The sequence below is a fragment of the Lepus europaeus genome, chromosome 16, assembly GCF_033115175.1.
Source record: "Lepus europaeus isolate LE1 chromosome 16, mLepTim1.pri, whole genome shotgun sequence".
NCBI classification, from domain to species: domain Eukaryota; kingdom Metazoa; phylum Chordata; class Mammalia; order Lagomorpha; family Leporidae; genus Lepus; species Lepus europaeus.
The window spans coordinates 27,308,662-27,328,716 of record NC_084842.1 but is presented as its reverse complement, the minus strand read 5'-3'; the positions used below and the strand labels follow the sequence as shown (position 1 = coordinate 27,328,716).

The 20,055-nt window shown below is 40.9% G+C and overlaps 1 protein-coding gene and 1 pseudogene across 1 annotated transcript in view; both read left to right on the top strand.

Moving 5' to 3' along the window:
- TRAPPC11 (trafficking protein particle complex subunit 11) overlaps positions 1 to 13,394 on the top strand; it is a 51,532-nt gene extending 38,138 nt beyond the window's left edge. The window contains exons 24-30 of the mRNA XM_062213716.1: positions 1,068 to 1,133; positions 1,249 to 1,405; positions 4,961 to 5,072; positions 7,915 to 8,006; positions 9,395 to 9,528; positions 10,494 to 10,661; positions 12,609 to 13,394. Coding sequence (XP_062069700.1) covers positions 1,068 to 1,133; positions 1,249 to 1,405; positions 4,961 to 5,072; positions 7,915 to 8,006; positions 9,395 to 9,528; positions 10,494 to 10,661; positions 12,609 to 12,653 — 774 coding nt within the window. The 3' untranslated portion in view covers positions 12,654 to 13,394. The remainder of the gene's footprint in view (positions 1 to 1,067; positions 1,134 to 1,248; positions 1,406 to 4,960; positions 5,073 to 7,914; positions 8,007 to 9,394; positions 9,529 to 10,493; positions 10,662 to 12,608) is intronic.
- LOC133775552 (U6 spliceosomal RNA) lies at positions 8,865 to 8,957 on the top strand (annotated as a pseudogene).
- Positions 13,395 to 20,055: the final 6,661 nt, after the last annotated feature.

The following is a 20,055-nucleotide window of genomic DNA, read 5'->3' as shown; positions in this document are numbered from 1 at the left end:
AGCCCAGTGTAATCTTATAGAGCCATAGATGGGGTATTAGGAGATAAATGTGCGAGTTTCAGCACTTTATGTGCATTATCTCATTTAATTCTTATAATAGCCCTATGAAGATAATAAAACCAAGATTTGAAGAGACCATATGACTTTCCCAGAGTCATACCTGTATGCCCAGGATCACACAGCTCATAGGGATGTATCCAGCTAGGAGCAGAATCCAGATCCACCTAATTGTAACTAAAGGATTCCTACCAACAGAGTGGGTTCTTTTGAAAGATATAATAATCCCATTGTTTTCCAAACAGACTCTTTTAGGAAGGAAGTGTATTGCGTTGGCTAAGAGTAGGGCTCCAGGGTCAGATTCTGCCTTTGTCACTTTCTGGCGATGTGACCCGCTTATCTTAAAGTGGCAGTCATTACAGCATGTTTTTCTTGAGTGGTTATGGGTCTTACCAAGGGCATGGGGGGGGGGGGGGCTTCAAAAAGTTAATGAAAAAGCTGTATATGGATTTCAAAAATACTTTACAACAAACTTAATTTAGCTTTAATTCCATTTTCTACCAGCTGTTTTGAAGTACTGTGATGCATACTACATGGATAGTGATTTTAACAACACCTGTGCTCATACATTCTTATTTTAGTCATCTTGAGTCAGGGTGTGGTGTAAAGTCCCTGGACAAAAGAAAGACCCAGATTCTAGGCATTACACCTCTAGCGTTGTGGCCTTGGGCGAGGTCCTGCATCGCTCTTAAATCTCCTTCCTCTTCTGTGAAGTGAGAAGGATGCTTGTCCTCCCACTTCACTAAATCCTGAGGTCGTGTCTAAGAAAGCACTTTGCTGCAGGGATTGTTATAAAACCGTAAGACCATTTACTTGAAATAGTGGTCAGGTTTCTCTACAGAGATTCTTACAGATAGCATCTAAGAAAAAGCCCGCTCCTTCCTCACAGATAGCTGTGACTATTTATTGATCAGTTGTAGATTGTGTTTTTTTGCCTTCTGCTTTTAAAACTATATTTGTATGAGAAAACTTAGAAAAGCCATCAAATGCTCCTTTGAATTTCCTTGCAGGATGAAACAGTAACGATAGAAACTGTCTTTCCATTTGACGTCGCAGTGAAATTTGTTTCTACAAAGGTATGCTTCTGTGACATGTATGTGTGCTGGAAATCATATGGGTTAAAGAAATTGACTGAAAAGAATAAAATGGGTGACTGATTCCTGACTCACCTTCTGTCTTCGTTTGTGCCAGTTTGAGCACCTGGAGAGGGTCTATGCTGACATCCCCTTCCTGCTGATGACCGACCTCTTAAGTGCCTCGCCCTGGGCCCTCACGATCGTATCCAGTGAGCTGCAGCTGGCTCCTGCCATGACGGCCGTGGATCAGCTGGAGTCTCAGCTGGACAGAGGTGAGACCCCGAGTGTGTGCCGGCTTGGGAGTCAGTGCAGTGGCAGGCCTTTTGCTGAGGGAACTTGAGACTTTTACATGTACTCACAGAAGCATATACATTTAAATTAAGATAGACTTAGTGGCATTTACCATTTGTTTTAGTATACCTTATTTTAAAAGATTACATGTTTTTCTACTCTAAGGAAGTTATACTTTAAAAAATGTACATGAGGGGGACCTTGTCCCATATTCGAGTGCCCGAGTTCAAGTCCCAGTTCTGCTTCTGGTTTCAGCTTCCTTCTAATGTGTATCCTGGGAGGTCATGGTGATAGCTCAACTGTGTGGGTCCCTTGCCACCCATGTGGGAGAACTGTGTTGAGTTCCAGGCTCTTGGCCTTGGCCTGGCCCAGCCCTTGCTGTGAGGCATTTGGGAAGTGAACCAGTGGATGGAAGAGCTCTCCCTGGGCCTATCAAACGAAATGAAAATAAAATTTCTAAATGGAGAAAAAAGTACTTGGAAGTAAAATAAGAATATTTTTATATATCATTTCTTAAAGGTTGCTGTTTCTTAAATTGATGTAATGTTTGCTGTTTATAACTTAAAATGGGAGAACATGATTTTTAGGAAACTGAAAAATATAAAAGAGTACAAGATAAAATTTTCAAGTCACCTATGCAGAGCAACTTCAAAGACGGATTCAAACCTATGATGATGCCTTTCTGGCTCAGTGTACTTTGAGCTGATGTGCTTCTTGAGTGTTAGAGTGAATACACATTAAATGTTAACTCAAGAAGTAGTATGCTCAGCTGTATTATAAGACTAAATTGTATGGGGGTGAATTGATATATTCTTAAAACCAAAAATATACAAATTGCTTTATTTTCCTGATTTATTTGTCTATCTGCTATTTTATTTCAGTGTTTAAGTATTCAGACTAGTTAATGTGCAATACAGACTAAAATTAGTTAGGCAGTTATCAGAATTATAGTATATTTTGGCAATATCTGTCAATAAATAATTAGTAAATATTTATTGAATGCTTCACTCCAAGGCAGCAGGCGAGATCCTCAAGAAGACACCAAAAAGATCAATTGGTCTCCATACTCATGTTGATGGGTTTTAGAAAATTTATCTTTTATTTAATTTTATTTTAAAGATTTATTTATTTGAAAGGTAGAGTTAGAGAGAGGGAGACGAGACAGAGATCTTGTATCCACTGGTTCACTCTCCAAGTGGCCACAACAGCCAGGGCTGTGCCAGGCTAAAGCCAGGAGCTTTATCTGGGTCTCTCACTTGGGTGCAGGGGCCCAAGCACTTGGGCCATCTTCTCTGCTTTCCCAGGCCATAAGCAGAGAGCTGGATCAGAAGAGAAGCAGCTGGGAATCGAACCGGCACCCATATGGGATGTCAGCACTGCAGACAGCAGCTTAACCTACTGCACCACGGCACCGGCCCTCATTCTTCATTTTCACAACCAGCAGTGTAGCACTTCTATTCAGAAATTAATCCTCTTATTAATAAATATTGTGATCATTTTTAGTTAACTTCTTAGAATTAGAGAGGCAGTTAGTGGAATTTAATGAGTATTTTAGGGGCCAGTGCTGTGGTGTAATGATAAAGTCGCCACCTGCAGTGCTGGCATCCCATATGGGCACCAGTTTGAGTCCTGGCTGCTCCACTTCTGATCCAGGCCTTGGAAAGCAGTGGAGGATGGCCCAAGTCCTTGGGCCCCTGCACCTGTGTGGGAGACCTGGAAGAAGCTCCTGGCTTATTGCGCCTGGCTTTGGATCAGCCTAGTTCCAGCTGTTGCAGCCAACTGGGGAGTGAACCAGCAGGTGGAAGACTTTCTCTCTCTCTCTCTCTCTCTCTCTCTCTCTCCCTCTGCCTCTCTGTAACTCAGCCTTTCAAATAAAAAATAAATCTTTTAAAAAATATGAATAGTTTAGATTTTATAAAAAAGCAACCTCAAGAAGTTTGAATTCATGCATTATTAATTAATGGGCTACAACGTATCATTTCTTATTCCTTAAAATTACCTGAAAGTACTGAAATAAAAGTTGACCTTTTTTCCCTTTCACTGCCGATTTCTATTTACAATCAGAATTCCATTAGGCTATTGCAACCTTCACTGGAAAATAATAACCTAACGTTTAGGGACTTTGCTGTTATTTCATAATTTCACTCAGAGATTTGTTAAAATTAGCATTAGTTAGACACTGTTGCTTGCATTAAATGAGTGACACTGCAGTCTGTGAAGTGCTGAAAGGTAGAGAAGATTTGGTTTAGATGAGTGCATATCTTGTCCTCAGGGAATTTACTGTAAAATTGGCAAGAGGAATGCATCCTGCACAAAGAGGTCAGGAGCTATGTTGGGCAATATTCAGGCAATATGCAATATATTTTCATTTGGATATCACTAATATGTGTGTGGGGGTTTTTTTTTTTTAAGATTTATTTCTTTATTTGAGAGGCCAAGTTATAGACACAGAGAGGGAGAGAGAGAGAAAGAGAGAGAGAGAGAGAGGTCTTCCCTCCGCTGGTTCACTCTCCAAGTGACCACTATGACTGGAGCTGAGCCAATTCAAAGCCAGGATCCAGGAGCTTCTTCCGGGTCTCTCATGTGGGTGCAGGGGCCCAAGGACTTAGGCCATTTTCCACTGCTTTCCCAGGCCACAGCAGAGAGCTGGATTGGAAGTGGAGCAGCTGGGACTTGAACCGGCACCCATGTGGGATGCCGCTGCCACAGGCAGAGGCTTAGCCTATAAGGCTACAGTGCCGGCGCCAGTAATGTGTGTATTTTTTCAGAGAGAACCAAAATTTTCTGGAAGAGCATTTTGAATACTTTGAGAGTGTCTAAAGTGGCCAGTGCCATGACTTACTTGGCTAATCCTCCACCTGCGGCGCCGGCACCCCAGGTTCTAGTCCCAGTTGGGGCGTCAGGTACTGGTCCTGGTTGCTCCTCTTCCAGTCTAGCTCTCTGCTGTGGCCTGGGAGGGCAGTGGAGGATGGCCTAAGTCCTTGGGCCCCTGCAGCCGCATGGGAGACTGCACCCGGCTCCTGGCTTTGGATCGGCGCAGTGCTGGCTATGGTGGCCATTAGGGGAGTGAACCAACGGAAGGAAGACCTTTTTCTCTCTGTTTCTCTCTCATTGTCTATAACTCTCTCTCTGTCTCTCTCACTAACTCTGCCTATCAAAAAAATATTTAAAAAGTGTCTAAAGCTTGTTTTCTTTCTGTACTTTGAAATTCTTCCTTTGGAGACATGAAAAATAATCACCATAGGCTATTATTCTGTGTCCAAACTTCTTTCCTCATTGGTTCGAATAGGACTTTGTCACAGACCTCCAGGTGCCTCACTGGCTTTTATCATAATGTGTATTGATATATTAACAAAAGCACTGGATTTTGTGACTGTGAGAAAGTGATTTAATATTCCTAAGCCTTAGTTTCCAGATCTCCTTAAATATATAATAGAGTTTGTAAGTACTCCTCCTTTGTGGTATTGCTTGGATGTGAAACTCCCCTTTCACAAATGAAGCCATTGCATGAGGATTATAAAGATTCCTTCTTATAGTTGTCTTACAGACTGGAGAGAGTGCTAGTGAATGCTTTTGTCTTCGGTGCCCATCTGTTGGACATGTTGAAGGTGGAGTAGCAACTGGACATTACATTGTCTCCTGGAAGAGGTAGAAGTTACATCAGTTCTCTCTCTCCTTCAGTGTCTTTGCTATTCTAATTTCCTTATTCTTTGTCCTTGTCATTTAATATTTGAGAACTTCTATCATTCTGAAGAGCAGAATAGAAGTCTCAAGGGTGTATCTGACAATTTATCAAAAACATAAAGACTAAAAATGATAATTAAACTTTAATTTTCACTCAGCACAATTGGTGACTTATATGCTAAATTTTAGCCAAATTATATCTGAAGATAAGACCATTGAAAAATAGCAGATGAAAAAATCCTCACTTGTAACTAATAGATATGCCTACATAGAAAACACAAGGAAATTAACAAATTATTAGAAGTATGAAGTTTAGCAAGGTTACTAGATATAACATCAGTATACAAAAATCAGCTGCATTTTTGTATGTCAGTTATGAGTCTCTAAACTATACTTTTAAAATAGATACTATTTATGTAGCAACAAAGTATCTAGGAATATATTTAATAAAAGGTGAACATGACCTTTATGGAGAAAATTATAAAGCTTTAAAACATTACAGGAAGACCTAAATTAATCTTGGATAAGATTAATTTTTAAAATTGTTCTACAGATTTAATGTAGTTCCTTTAATATTGCAAAAGATTTGTTTTATTTTTATATAACCTGGTGGTGTTTTTTTTTTTTAAGATTTATTTATTTGAATTACAGAGGGAGAGAAAAAGAGTCAGAGGTTTTCCATCTGCTGGTTCACTCCCCAAATGGCCACAATGGTCAGAGCTGGGCCAGTCTGAAGCCAGAAGCCAGGCATTTCTTCCAGGTCTCCTATGTGGGTGCAGGGACCCAAGCACTTGGGCCATCCTCTGTTGCTTTCCCAGGCATATTAGCAGGGAGCTGGATCAGAAGTGGAGCAGCTGGGACTTGAATCGACACCTATATGGGATGCCAGCACTGTGGACAGCAGTTTAACCACCACAGCACCAGCCCCAGTCTGATAGTGTTGATTATAAAATTTACATAGAAAGGAAAAAGTCAGAAATGGTCAGGATACTCCAGAGGAAGAATTGAATAGTAGTATTTGCACTTCTAGAGTCTTAAGACTGACTATAAAGCTACAGTAGTTAATACTGTAGTACTGGCTCAGCAATACATAGATATACCAGTGGAACAGAAGAGTGTCTAGAAATAGATCCATAGATGCACACAAATATGGAAATCATATTTTACAGAGGTAGCATTGCAGATCAGTGGAGCAAGGATGAATTTTAGTCATTGGCGGTAAACAGTTGACTATTCTTTGGGGACAGAATTGGATCATACACTACATATGAAAATTAATTCCAGGTATATTAAAGTTCTAATTGTAAGAAATAAAAATCTACTTCTAATATAATATATGGGAGAATTACTCTATGACACCACCAGAATAGGCAAGAATTTGTTTAGCACAAAGATATAAGCCACAAAAATTGGTAAATTTGATTTTTTTTTTTTTAAGAATTATTTTATTTATTTGAGAGAGTTATAGAGAGAGTTACAGCCAGAGAGAGAGAGGTCTTCTATCCGTTGGTTCACTCCCCAAATGACTGCAATGGCCAGAGCTGAGCTGATGCAAAGCCAGGAGCCAGGAGCTTCTTCCAGGTCTCCCACGCGGGTGCAGGGCCCAAACACTTGGGCCATCTTCCACTGCGTTCCCAGGCCATAGCAGAGAGCTGGATTGGAAGAGAAGCAGTGGGGACAGGAACTGGTGCCCATATGGGATGCTGGCACTGCAGGCTGGGGCCACAGCACCGGCCCCTGAATTTGATTTCTTAAAATTAAGTTTTCTGGGGCCAGTGCTGTGGCGCAGTGAGTTAAAGCCCTGGCCTGAAGCGCTGGCATCCCATATGGGTGCTGGTTCGAGACCTGGCTGCTCCACATCCTGTCCAGCTCTCTGCTATGGCCCGGGAAAGCAGTAGAAGATGGCCCAAGTCCTTGGGCCCCTGCCCCCGTGTGGGAGACCAGGAAGAAGCTCCTTTCTCCTGGCTTCGGATCGGCACAGCTCTGGCCGTTGCAGCCATCTGGGGAGTGAACCATCAGATGGAAGACCTCTCTCTCTCTCTCTCTGCCTCTCCTCTCTCTGTGTAACTCTGACTTTCAAATAAATAAATAAATCTTTTAAAAAATTAAGTTTTCTAATTCACTAAAAAGTACCATAAAGATAGTGAAATGACAAAATACAAACTTGGAAGAGATATTTGCAAGACTGACAAAAGGATAGAGTCAGTTTCTGTGACATCAAAGTCTTGGCCTTTTGCCTCATTGCACTGAAAGCAAGGTGGGTCGCCAGCAGCGCTGCTGGAGCCACCGCGGAAATTCAGCCAGGGTTCCCACTGTTGCCGTGCCTGCTCAAACCAGCACAGTCTGATCCGGAAATACGGCCTCAGCATGCACCGCCAGTAAGCAAAGGATATGGATTAAGTCATTTTATTGGAATGAATGAATTCTCTAAGACTTCAACGCTGGGGAAAATCATGCTGGCTCTTTGTACATAAAATAAAGAACTTCAGTTTTTTTTTTTTTTTTTTTAAGAAACGTCTTGCTACCCAAACCCTATATGGTCTGATACAACTTCTGAATTCATCACCCACTGGTAAAAGTAGAAAGCAGCATGGGTTACACCATTTGTCAATCAGAAATACTTCTAACAAAAGTGAGATTTTAGAGCTCTTCCTTCATGAAATACTTCTATTAATAAAGCTTTGGGAAAGGAATGAATAATTTATATTTCTTTTGAAACTAGTTCGTGAATATACATATTCCTGGTTTTGATTTATTAATTTCTTACATCAAATGTGAGTTTAAGAGATGACCTTTTCTGCCATAGGACCTCGGCCATGGAAAACATCCCCGTCATCAGCACTGTCATCACTCTACCCCATGTGATTGTAGAAAATATCCCTCTCCATGTGAACGCAGGTAGCAGGAATTCAAATTTTACTTGATAACAGTGATCCAAAAATAATACTCATTTTAGATTCTTAAGATTTCAGTTTTCTAATTATTATGCAGAATTGCCGATGTTTATAAAATCAGATTATTGCCAGTTTTGTTTCATTTGTACCCCTATATACTCCCTTTTATTCCCATTATTTTGAAACAAGTCCTAGGGAGTATTCTATCCATTAATATTTTGGTTTCCCTCTTAAAATATCAACTATTGTTTAAACATAATTATAAGACCAGTATCACAATTTAAAATATTAGCAATAGGTTTCTTAGTATCAGATTCCAATACTGAAGTTGTCCTAGCTGCCCAGGAATGTTTGTCAGCTTACTTGAGGTCTACATGCTGAATATACTGAGCTGCCAGATAACTCTCATGCACTATCCCTCTGTAACCTGTAGATAGGCTGACTGACTCTCCCCGCATCGTTTTCTCTGTGCTCTTCACTCCCTCAGCCCCTCTTCCAGTGCTGCTTCCTCCAGCACCCTGCCCTCTGCCAGCATCTCTCTCCGCTCCTCTCTTCCTTGCTCTTTATTTGTTGAAGAGACCAAGTCGTTGGTTCTGTAGAGCTTCACACAGCCTAGGTTTTGCTGATTGCATGGTGTCATTTTAAAAATCTTTATGTATCCATAGTTTGTAAACTTGGTCACATTCAGGTTCAGATTTTTGTCAAGAATACTTCATAGCTAATGGTATGTGTTCCCATCAGAAGGCATGACTATCCTTTGTTCCTTCTTTCTTTACTAAAATGCTTTCATCCAAAGAAACTTCCCTTTATCAACTGTGTGATTACTCTCATGTCTGTAATAATCCTGTAGAAATAATATGTAGTGCTTACTTCAGCAGCACCAATGATTCAGAGAAGATTAGCATGGCCCCTGCACAGGGATGAAACATGAATTCATGACACATTCATATTTTTGCATCTCAGGAAGAATACAATGGTAGAGTTGCAAAAGACACACAAACCAAACAATGGTGTATATCTAGTGAATGAATGACTGAATGAAAATTCTACTGACAATTTCACTAAAATATAACTTTTACTTATTATAGCTTAAGAAGCACTATTGATATTTTGGGAAATCTTTTATAGACTTTAAATTATTCCTAAAATATAATTCAATTTCTGATAGCCAAGACCTTAAGTCATTTTTAGAAGAAGATTTATTTTCTTAGTTTGTTTTATCATAATCCTGTACCTGTTATCCAATCAAAGAATTTCCTTATCTGGCAAGAATATAATCATATCATAAATCTAAATAATACTGTGTCTGTAGAATGAGGTATATTTACAAAAGAAATCCATAAGTAGTGAGCTGTTTTTGTTAACCAAGAGGAATCTGATAACTTTCTCTAGATCTGCCATCATTTGGGCGTGTCAGAGAATCATTGCCTGTCAAGTATCACCTTCAGAATAAGACCAACTTGGTTCAAGATGTGGAAATTTCTGTGGAACCCAGTGATGCCTTCATGTTCTCAGGTCTCAAGCAGGTATAGGTCATGTCTCATTGTGTTGCTGATACAGGGTCAGACATAAGACCAGGAAAGGTTGTGCACTGAGTTCTTATAGATGATCAGTGCTAACTCAGTTCCCAGTTGTTTTGGTAATAGTGGATTTTTAAGCACCTTTAAAGGCACAATTGGAGGAGCAAGTGCATCTTAACAGTCGGAAGTGTCTGTCCTGACTTAGTAGCTGTGTCCTGAGTGCTGTGTGTTTGTCGTTAAATGCAGAATAGAATTGTACATGAAATATACTTTATGTCCATCTACTGTTTTACATTTATGTTATATTAAATACAATGCCAGCTGTAATTGATTGGTACACCTGACATGTATTACCCTCCACACATCATGAACATACATACACTCATTTCTCCTCTTTCTTGAGTGTCCTGATCTTTTCCAGATATGACTTATAAATAGGTAGGAAATATAAAGATGCCAAAGTAATACCAGTGTGTTCTTTTCTAAAGTACTGTTGAAAACGTTGCAGCACCTTCTTTCCCCTCAAAGTTACTTACCTTAGCACAAAGACAAAATTCCTAAAATAACAGAAACAACTAGTTTGTCTTCTGTTCACATAAATTATCTACAGATATTTTTCTTTAAATTGTCCTATAACATTGTGAACATAAAATCTGTCTGGACTAAGACACAAGAAATACTAACCTGAATAGTATTCTTCTTGAGCACATATAACTTGCCTTTTGGATGTTCGTAGAAACAGAATTCTTGCATTATTTTAAATATGTTTCCTCTCTACCTCATTCTACTCTCATACTAATTCAGCCCTACATTTTGCAGTCTATCTGGGTGATGGAATAGGAGACCAAGTGAATATTCCACCAGAAGCATTTAAGAGTCCAATCTTTTGTAAATAATTGAGGGATAACAACATATAGATGTTGTATATATGTGTATTTGGTTAACTTTCTCTATAACTTTTTACGATTTAGATTCGATTACGTATCCTACCTGGCACCGAGCAGGAAATGTTATATAATTTCTATCCTTTGATGGCTGGATACCAGCAACTGCCATCTCTCAACATTAACCTACTTCGATTTCCTAACTTCACAAATCAGCTGCTGAGGCGTTTTATACCTACCAGTATTTTTGTAAAGGTGAGGCTTAGAGATCTTGTGCCTTTTTAAATTCTCTGTCTTTAAATGAAAGGAACTTTTTTTCCACGTAAACTTCATTGAGCAGTGTTTTGAGACTAAGAGTTGTAGTTTTTTTACTTTTACATGAATTTGGCAATATTGCTGTTCCTTTCCATAAAGTTACTATTATCTTACAGATTTTAACTTCAGAGATTTTTATTTAATATTTATATAAACATATACATATTAACATATATAAGCATATAAATATATAAATATTTATTATATGTTATATAAAATATTAAATATTTGTAATATTAAATATTAATATATGTTTAGATAATGTATAATATTATTTGTATAATAGTATATGAATATATATTAATATAATATATTTATATAACAATTATTATATGAATGATAAACATATAATATAGAATATATAATAATAATCATTATATAAAGAATGATTTATCCTTACAGTATCCTTGAACATGTTTCCCCTGGTTTGGTAGGCGAGTGTGTTTTTAAATTGTAGTTTGTTTGTAATTAGTTTTCAGCCAAAATGGATTAACTTTATAAATATCCTTAAACTTCCCCAATTCTCTCTGACTATGTAGTACTAGATTTGGCTTCCTTCTGAAAATAATCATTAAGACTATTAATATTTGAATTAGTTAAAGCCACATTCAAAAATTACTTGATTATGCTAGCCACACGTCAGGTACTCAGTCGCTGTTGTGACTAGTGGTTGCCACATTGGACAGCACTCTCTGGAGCAAGATTGGTTCAGTATTTTTTTGAATAAAGTAATTCCATTTGTAATTGCATGATGTACTCATTTTCTGCCCCTGCATGTGAAGCGCCATCTGGCAAGGATTTAGCCAGGCTCAGTGTTTATTTCTAAGACTGAGCAACCATGCTCAGTACTAAAAAAATTAAGTGAAGAATAAAAGGCTGGGCACTTTTTATTTTGCTCATTGTGTTTGTGCCTTGAATGCCAGAGACCTTTACTTGCATGTATGTATTTATGTATACACACATCTACATGCACCCACATACGTGTTCATAGAATAGCAGCAGAACTGAAAGCAGGAATGAGCTCTTCACTGCCCTAGGAAGTCCCTCAGGAATCATTCTGCTTCAAGTGTCACAAATGGCTTTTGGTTGTGTAGCTGTATAACTATTCTGACATTTCCAGATCACCATCTCTCATGTTTTCTATTGGTTAGCAGTGTAATAAAATAGAATAATTGGCACAAATTGCATTCTTTGAGCTACTAGATAACCCTCTGGAGTATTGCTCACCTGTTGGAAATCTTACAACTAAAAAGTTAGGATCCCTCTTTTTGACCTTAACTTTTCTGCTAGGATATTGTGAATGTTTTCAGGCAGCAACCTTAGGGAAAAGGAAATTTTTATCTGCTGCTTCTCTCCTTGTAATACACATTGTTAGACAATCTAGTTTATTGCAGATCACCCTTTATCCAATGGGAAACTGGGAGACCTTAAATCCCCAAAAAGAGCTTGTCTGTGATCCCAGGCTTTTTGGCTTGGTTCAGCTGGAGACATAGGAAGGACCCCGATCAGGAAAGAATCAAATTACCAGTAATGCGGGAATGGCCCACAGGTTGTGTTTCACGCGGCATCCGTGATGGCTTGGCAGCAGCTGCTAGCACATGAGGTTAAGAGAGCGTTGGCTGAAGTGCATTCAGTGGGCAGAGGTCCACGGTCAGCTGGTGATGCCCGCCTTTGTGTTAGCAGGAGGAAGGGCTGTGCAGTGACCGGCTGGGGCCCAGGTTCCTGGGAAGAGAGAAGTGGGGTAAAGGAAGTGGCAGTTTTCATTTTGATACTGTGCCCATCCATGTATTCTTTTTGTTAGTTGTACCAATTTCAGAATCCTCAGAACAGTAGAGCTTTTGCTGTCATTGCCACGGGTTGAACCTGTTTTGTTTTTCCTCCTTGAAGCCACAGGGCCGCCTCGTGGATGACACTTCCATCGCTGCTGCGTGATGTTCCGGACAGGCTGTGGCCCTGCTTCCCCGCGCCTGGGCAGACCTCACGGCTGTGCCATTGTGAACTGTAGCTTTGATCATGGTGAAAAAATAATCTGTTCTATTTTTTAATGGATGTTACAGCATCTATTTGGAGGAATTCGTGCTAAACATATTAGGAAAACCTATCCTCTCTTATAGTTTCACTAATAAATATTTGAAATCTGTCAGTGCGACGTGAAAACGTGTCAGACCGTTGTTACTGGTGACTGTTGAACATTGATTTGTGAATTGTAAATTCTTTGTGAGAGATTTACATGTACAGTGTCCCTGGAAAAGGAGGCATCTTGAAAGGAAAGTGTAAAATGGAAAAAAAAAATAAAATAAAAAAGAAAGAAAGTGCACAAAAGACTGTGCCCAGAAAAGTTCTCCATCTCCAGTGAGTCTCTGTGAGAGGCAGGGTTCGTATTTCTGAAGGATGTGAAAGGATTACATGCATAATCTCCCATAAACTAACAGTTTTCAGAAAGATGCTGGGTCTAAGTAAGAGCTTTTAGTTCAGTTGTGCTGTTTCAAAAGAACTATTTAAAACTTTTTAAAAATTCATGTAAATAAAAATCAAAGGGTAAAATTTTTCTTTGTTAAAATATTTTAATAATTTAAAACTACCTGATCTCCTGGAAAATTCTACTATCTAAAAAGTGGCAATGTTGTAAAAACAGGAAGTGCTGATGTAAATAAATACATTCTCTTTCAAAGATGCTTGGGAATCTCTTTCATTTATCTTGAGATTGTCTGATGTCAATGTCACGCACAAGCGTTTACTGAGAGTGCTGTTGTGTGAGAGTAGAGAGCACAGGGTTGGACGCTGGGAAGTCTGTGTTGAAGTGGCTCGGCCAACACTGGGTGAGCCTGGCAATGAAACAGGCTGTCTCAGGAGTTCCCAGTTATGGCACAGATTTTTAGGTTGCAGCCTTGAGAACATGCCTCTGGAGTCTGACTGTCCAGGGTCAAGTCCAACTTCAGCCACTTATTGGCTGGGTGACCTTGTTCAAGTTGCTTGCCCTCTGTGTATCTCATGTTTCTTATGTTTAAGATGTGAGTGATAATAATACCAGTGCCATAGGCTTGTTATGAGGTAATACAGAGTAATATGACAAGAGCTTGGAACGCTGCCCAACCCAAAGACAGTGCTCAGCCAGTGCCAACTATGTTACTCCTCTTACTATGTTATCATAATTTGTTGATAGCATTTTACATAATACACTTCTTAAGTGAAGACGATACATGTATAAATACAAGTGTGTGTATATGTAAATACATAAAACTGTAAACAAAAGTTTCGTGAAATACATTCTCCGCACTCTCATAAAAATATCCCTTGTTGAGCAGCAGAGGATGGCCTCAGTGCTTGGGCCCCTGCACTTGCGCGGAGACCCGGGTGTTCCTGGCTCCTGGCTTTGGACTGGCCCAGCCCTGGCCATTGTGGCCAGCTGGGGGAATGGAAGGTTCTCTCTTTCTCCCTTTCTCTCTGTGACACTTTGAAACAAGCAAATAAAAATCTTAAAACACACACACACAAAAAAAAAAAAATATCCCTTGTTATAACCTGCTAAAGTGATTTCATGACATTCTAATGGGAGGTAATCTGCGTTGAAAAAATTGCAAAGATCTTCAGCTGACAAAGATCTTTCATGTCCTTTGCATTCTAAGATGTTTTGATGTAGCGCTTACATAATAGAGATCTCAGTGGTGCCAACACTGCCATTGTGAACATGAAGTATGTGTTTGAACAACTGGGCCGCTGACGTACACTGTAATTAACATTGATGCCAGTGCCATCTGTGTAACTGTGTATGCTACTGTAAATATATCACATATATAGTTCCACATTTTGTTTCTTGATCTTTTGTAGAGTTGACAGTAATATTTCCCAATCAAAAATTCTTTCAAATAGTAAATTCTACTGTCAATACTGTGAATATATCCTACATACCAATTCTGAAACTGAAAATTTTCATTCAGTTCTAAATCATGACCTACCCTGGGTTCAAAAAACAAAACTGGGGGCTGGCATTATGTTGTAGTTGGTTAAGCCTCTGCCTGTGGTGCCAGCATCCTATATGGATACCATTTCGGGTCCTGGCTGCTCCATGTCTAATCCAGCTCCCTGCTAATGGCCTGGGAAAACAGTGGAAGATGGCCCAAGTGCTGGGGCCCTATATCCATGCAGGCCCAGCTCCAGCCATTGCAAACATGTGGGGAGTGAACCAGCAGATGGAAAACTCCTCCCTCTCTCTCCCTCTCTTTCTTTCTCTAACTCTGCCTCTCAAATAAATAAATCTTTAAAAAAAAATCCAGACCATCAGGAGGTACTGACTGGCAAAAGTTCTGAGTGCCAAGAAGGACCGAGGGTGTATCTCTTGCTGCCTGTGTGCCATTGGCTGGGACTCGCGTGTGTCCTGAGAGAATACTGACTGCTTGTCTTCATCCTATGTCACTGGTTCTCTGTGTTGCTCTCCACACACCAAGCATGGCTACACACTTTCAGCTAAAGCGTAGGGGGAGGGATGAGTGAAAGTTTGAACATACGCACCAGCGGGTACCCCCAGAGGACGGTGAGGAGCAAGATTGGGGGGTGGGGGGGTGAGTTCTTGATTTCCTTAATTTTGTATTTTTGTGATCCTAAAAGATTAACTTGCAACTTTGATCCTTCCGATTCAGTTTTCGTCAGAAGGGCTTAGGTTCCTTGTCCTTGAGTTCTGCTAAGAGCGAAGGGATTTTATGGAGCATGACTCTGGAGTTTTTAGAATGTCTTTCTTGTCACTTGAAGGAAGGTGCCTGTTTTTCTTTTAATGAAGGCATTCTTTCATGGCTCATGTTATTTCTGCCCAGAATATAAAGAGCCTTCCAATTGATATTCTCCCTGATAATTGCTGTTAAGAATTCTGTGTTATAATTTCCACATTGGCATTACAGTGGGAAAAGGGAGTGCTTTTAAGGAAACATCACAGCAAATGGAAAAACTAAGCCCACTTTTTTTTTCTTTTTTAAAGACTTATTTATTTAGAAGTCAGAGTTACAGAAAGAGAGAGGGGAGAGACAGAGAGAGAGAGAGAGAGAGATCTTCCATCCACTGGCTCACTCCACAATGGCCAGTGCTGGGCCGAGCTGTAGGCAGGAGCCAGGAGTTTCCTGCTGGTCTCCCACATGGGTGGCTGGGCTCCAAATACTTGCGCCATCTTCCACTGCTTTTCCCAGGACATTATCAGGGAGTTAGATGGATTGGAAATGGAGCAGCCAGGGCATGAACCAGTTCCCACATGGGAGGCCAGCATTGCAGGGGGTGGCTTTACCTGTTGTACTACAATGCTGGCCCTGAGCCCACCTTCATAATAGAGAGGATCTATGCAGTCCTAGCAGTTGCTTTTCTGAAACTTCCCCTCTTGACCTTAAAACCCAGGAAGGCCCTCAGAGTGTCCCAACTCTTTGTTAAGAAATGACTTAAAGATGAGTTGTATTTAAGGGTAGCATAAATAAATAGTAGTGACATGCATGAGCGGTATGTGCAGCATCAGTGATTGCAGAGGGTTTCAGTGGAAAAGTGAGACCAGGTACAATTGTACACCTTACCTTGTCCCTTCCGTGTTTTTCATGCCACGTGAATTGAACCACAGTATGAAAACCTCTGGCTATCGCATTATGAATGAATGCTTAGTAGGGACCATTGACCTTGTGCATTAAGTTATATAACAAAACAAATTCAGACTTTCTTTTACTCTCCCAATATTCTCGAATACCTTTTTCACACCTGTGGGTTTGCTTTGCAACATGTTTAGCCAGTGTTTATGGACCATCCTTTGCGAGCTCCATGGCTGGTCTGTACACTTCGTTTTACAAAGCGAACTATGCTATTCTCTTCTGAGAAGCATCTCTGAACAGCTCCATAAAGTTCACTAAATCATGTTTTCATGAAAAGCAAAAGAAATTCGTAGCTTAATTATATTCAGGTTCTCCTGAAAGATCAAATTTGGGAGAAACTTTCCCTTCCACTCAATTTACTTATGCCTGAGAACAAAGGAGCGAAGACTCACAAGGCCTATTGTTTCTGCTTCCTGAAGCATGTTTTACAGAGAGGGAAGCAGAACCAGAGTTGAAACTGCCAAGTACCCTTGCACATCAGGGTGTATACACCATGCAAATTATACCCTCAAAAGCACAACTTTTTTATTATAGCGGTTCTTCCCCCTATAACCACCCTCCCACCTGCAAACCATCCCATCTCCTACTCCCTCTTCCATTCCATTCCATTCTTCATTAAGATTCATTTTTAATTAGCTTTATATAAAGAAGATCAACTCTATACTGAGTAAAGATTTCAACAGTTTGCACCCACACAGACACACAAAGTATAAAGTACTGTTAGAAGATTGGTTTTACTGTTAATTCTCATAGTACAACACATTAAGGACAGAGGTCCTACGTGGGGAGCAAGTGCACAGCGACTCCTGTTGTTGATTTAACAATTGACACTCTTATTTATGACGTCAGTAGTCACCCGAGGCTCTTGTCATGAGCTGCCAAGGCTATGGAAGCCTCTTGAGCTCACAAACTCTGACCTTATTTAGACAAGGCCATAATCAAAGTGGAAGTTCTCTTCCCTTCAGAGAAAGGTACCTCTTTCTTTGATGGCCCGGGGCAATTTTTTAAGCTGTTTTTTTCCTAGTCATTGAAAGAATGCAAAACAATTCATAGCAACCTTGAAGTTGATTTTTCATTTGTAGAATGCACTTTTATCTAAAATGTATCAGTGTGCATGGCAAATGGGAACTTACAAATAGCATCTTTGTTAGATTGGTTGAGATTTCTAAACCATATTTTCTTTCCCAAATGCTAACATTCTTTGAGATAGATATGTTTTTTTCTCATTTAATAGTCGTAAAAGCCCAGTGTGGTATGGGTGTCCTTATTGTGCCTCTGCTAGAGCTGTGGAAACTGAGGCACAGAGAGATTAACTTGTCCAGTTCTGGTTATCTATTGCTACAGAACAACTCATCTTAATGCTTAATGGTTTAAAATAACTTATTATCTTTTGTGGTTTCATTGGGTCAGGAATTATTTGGAAAGGGCTTGGTTGGGCATTTCTGGCGTGGGATCCCTTGTGCAGCTGTGGTCAGACAGCTGGAGTTAGGGTGGCGGGATTGTGAGATCTCCAGGGAAGGGAAGCAGCTTGGGGCCAACAGGCATCTTTCCATGCCAAGGGCTCCTTCACAGAGCGCCAATTCCAGTACAGTCTCATAGCTGCACTGCTTATGTGGCAACACAGAGCTCCAGTGTGAATGGAACCAGCAAGCTGAGTGCTGCACTTCCTTTTCAGACCGATCCTCGAACATCACATCTTGCCACCTCCAGAGATTCAAAGGGAGCCAATATATGAGGGTACTACAGAAAGTTCCTGGAGAGGCCAGCACTGTGGTGTAGTGGGTTAAGGTGCCTCTTGCAACACCTGCATCCCGTATCAGAATGCTTATTCTAGGCCCAGCTGCTCAGCTTCTGATCCAGCTCCCTGCCTAAGTGCCTGGGAAGACAGCAGAAGATGGCCCAAGTACCTGGGCCCCTGCACCCATGTGGGAGACCCAGATAAGGTTCCTAACTTCTGGTCCAGACCTGGCATTTGTGGGCATTTGTAGAGTGAACTACCAGAGGGAAATCAGTCCCTCAGTCACTCTGCCTTTCGAATAAATAATAAATAAATAATCTTGAAAAAAAAGTTCCTAGAAAAATGGAATTAACAGATACTTATTCTGGTATAAAAAACTTGAAAATCCATGCATAGTTTTGTTTAAAAGACTTTATTTATTTGAAAGAGTTACAGTGAGGGAAGGAGAGACAGAGAAAGAGAGGTCTTCAGTCTGCTGGTTCACGCCCCAAATAGCCAGAAGGGCCAGGACTGGGCCAGTGAAGCCAGGAGCCAGGAGTTTCTTCTGGGTCTCCCATGTGGGTGCAGGGTCCCAAGACCCTCGACCGTCCTCTGCTGCCATCCCCAGGCCAGGAGCAGAGAGCGGATCAGAAGCTGAGCAGCCAGGACAGGCACTGGCACCCATGAAACTTTATGAAGTACTGTATAAACTCCCTCATCCCAGGTGTGAGACGGGAGTTATTGTTGCATCCATCTTTGGAAAACAGCATGCCATTCTCAGTGACTCAGCACGAGGTGGCAGAGCTGGGCTCCAGGCACCCAGCGTGCAGAGTCTACATGCCTAACGGCTACACTGCACAGCCACCATTCTCGTGCCAGTGCTTACTCCCAAACAAATGAGTCTTTGGCTAAAGATCTGTCTGAGGCCTGAGGCACTCTGCCGTCTGTGAGTTGAAATCTGTACTTAAGTGTATCTCAGACAACCTATTGCCCTTAAATACACCTTGAATTGCAAGGATTTCTTGTGGGCCTTCTGGGGACTAGTTTCTGTGCTGCTTCTGAAAGCCTTAAAGGAGCCTTGAAGGAGTTCCTATGCCTGAAGACCAGTAGGAGAAACTGCCATGTGAACAAATTCCAATACAATATGATAAATACAACTTCTGTGGTTAGAGGACAGGTGAGCTGATGGGATGTCTGCAGTTGCCTTTAAAATATTTCTGAAAACAAAATCAAACATCAGAAACTAGGTGGGGGAGACGTGGATCAACCCAGCTGTGAAAAATGTTGACAATAGTTAAAGAGGGGTGATAGGTACCTGGGAGGGGGCCCATTGTGCTAGTTACTCTCCTTCTGGATGTGTCTGAGCTTTTCCATAAAAAGACAAGGCCACAAGGCAGAGAGGAGGACAGGGAGGTGACTAGCTCTGGAAGAGTGCCAGGTGAGGAAGAAGCGGGGCAGGAGGGCTGGCTGGAGGACTGACGGTGGAGTGGCCTTTTTTGTGTGTTCGAGTTCATGATGAAAATATTCTGTGTTTTGGTTGTAGGGGAAAGCATTTCAGTCATCCACGAACAGACGATGTGTGTGAGCTGAGCTGGGAGGACCTGTAACAGTCTGCAGAATAAACAGCTCGAGGAAGAGCTTTCCAGGTGATGACAGAGGAGGCTGGCACCCACCCCTGCCAGCCCCGTGGCTGCCAGCTGCTCTGAACGTAGGCAGACTTGTCCACCATGCAGTAAAGCTGACCTTGACTTTTCTGCCCTAGAGGTTCGTTTTCAGTGATGAGAGAACTAGCGGGGGAGATGAAACTCACTTAAAGCTGGGAGAGTGCTCGCCGCTGACTCCGCTGCCGCCCTGGAGAGCAGGGTGTTTTCTACCCAAAGTCTAGCATTTGGGGCTGAAGTTTGTCTTCTCTTTTGGTAATGTTCATTGTTTTAGTCAGGTTTTTTGTTACTACAGTGAAATACCCGAGGCAACTACCTTTATACAGAGAAAAGGTGGGGTT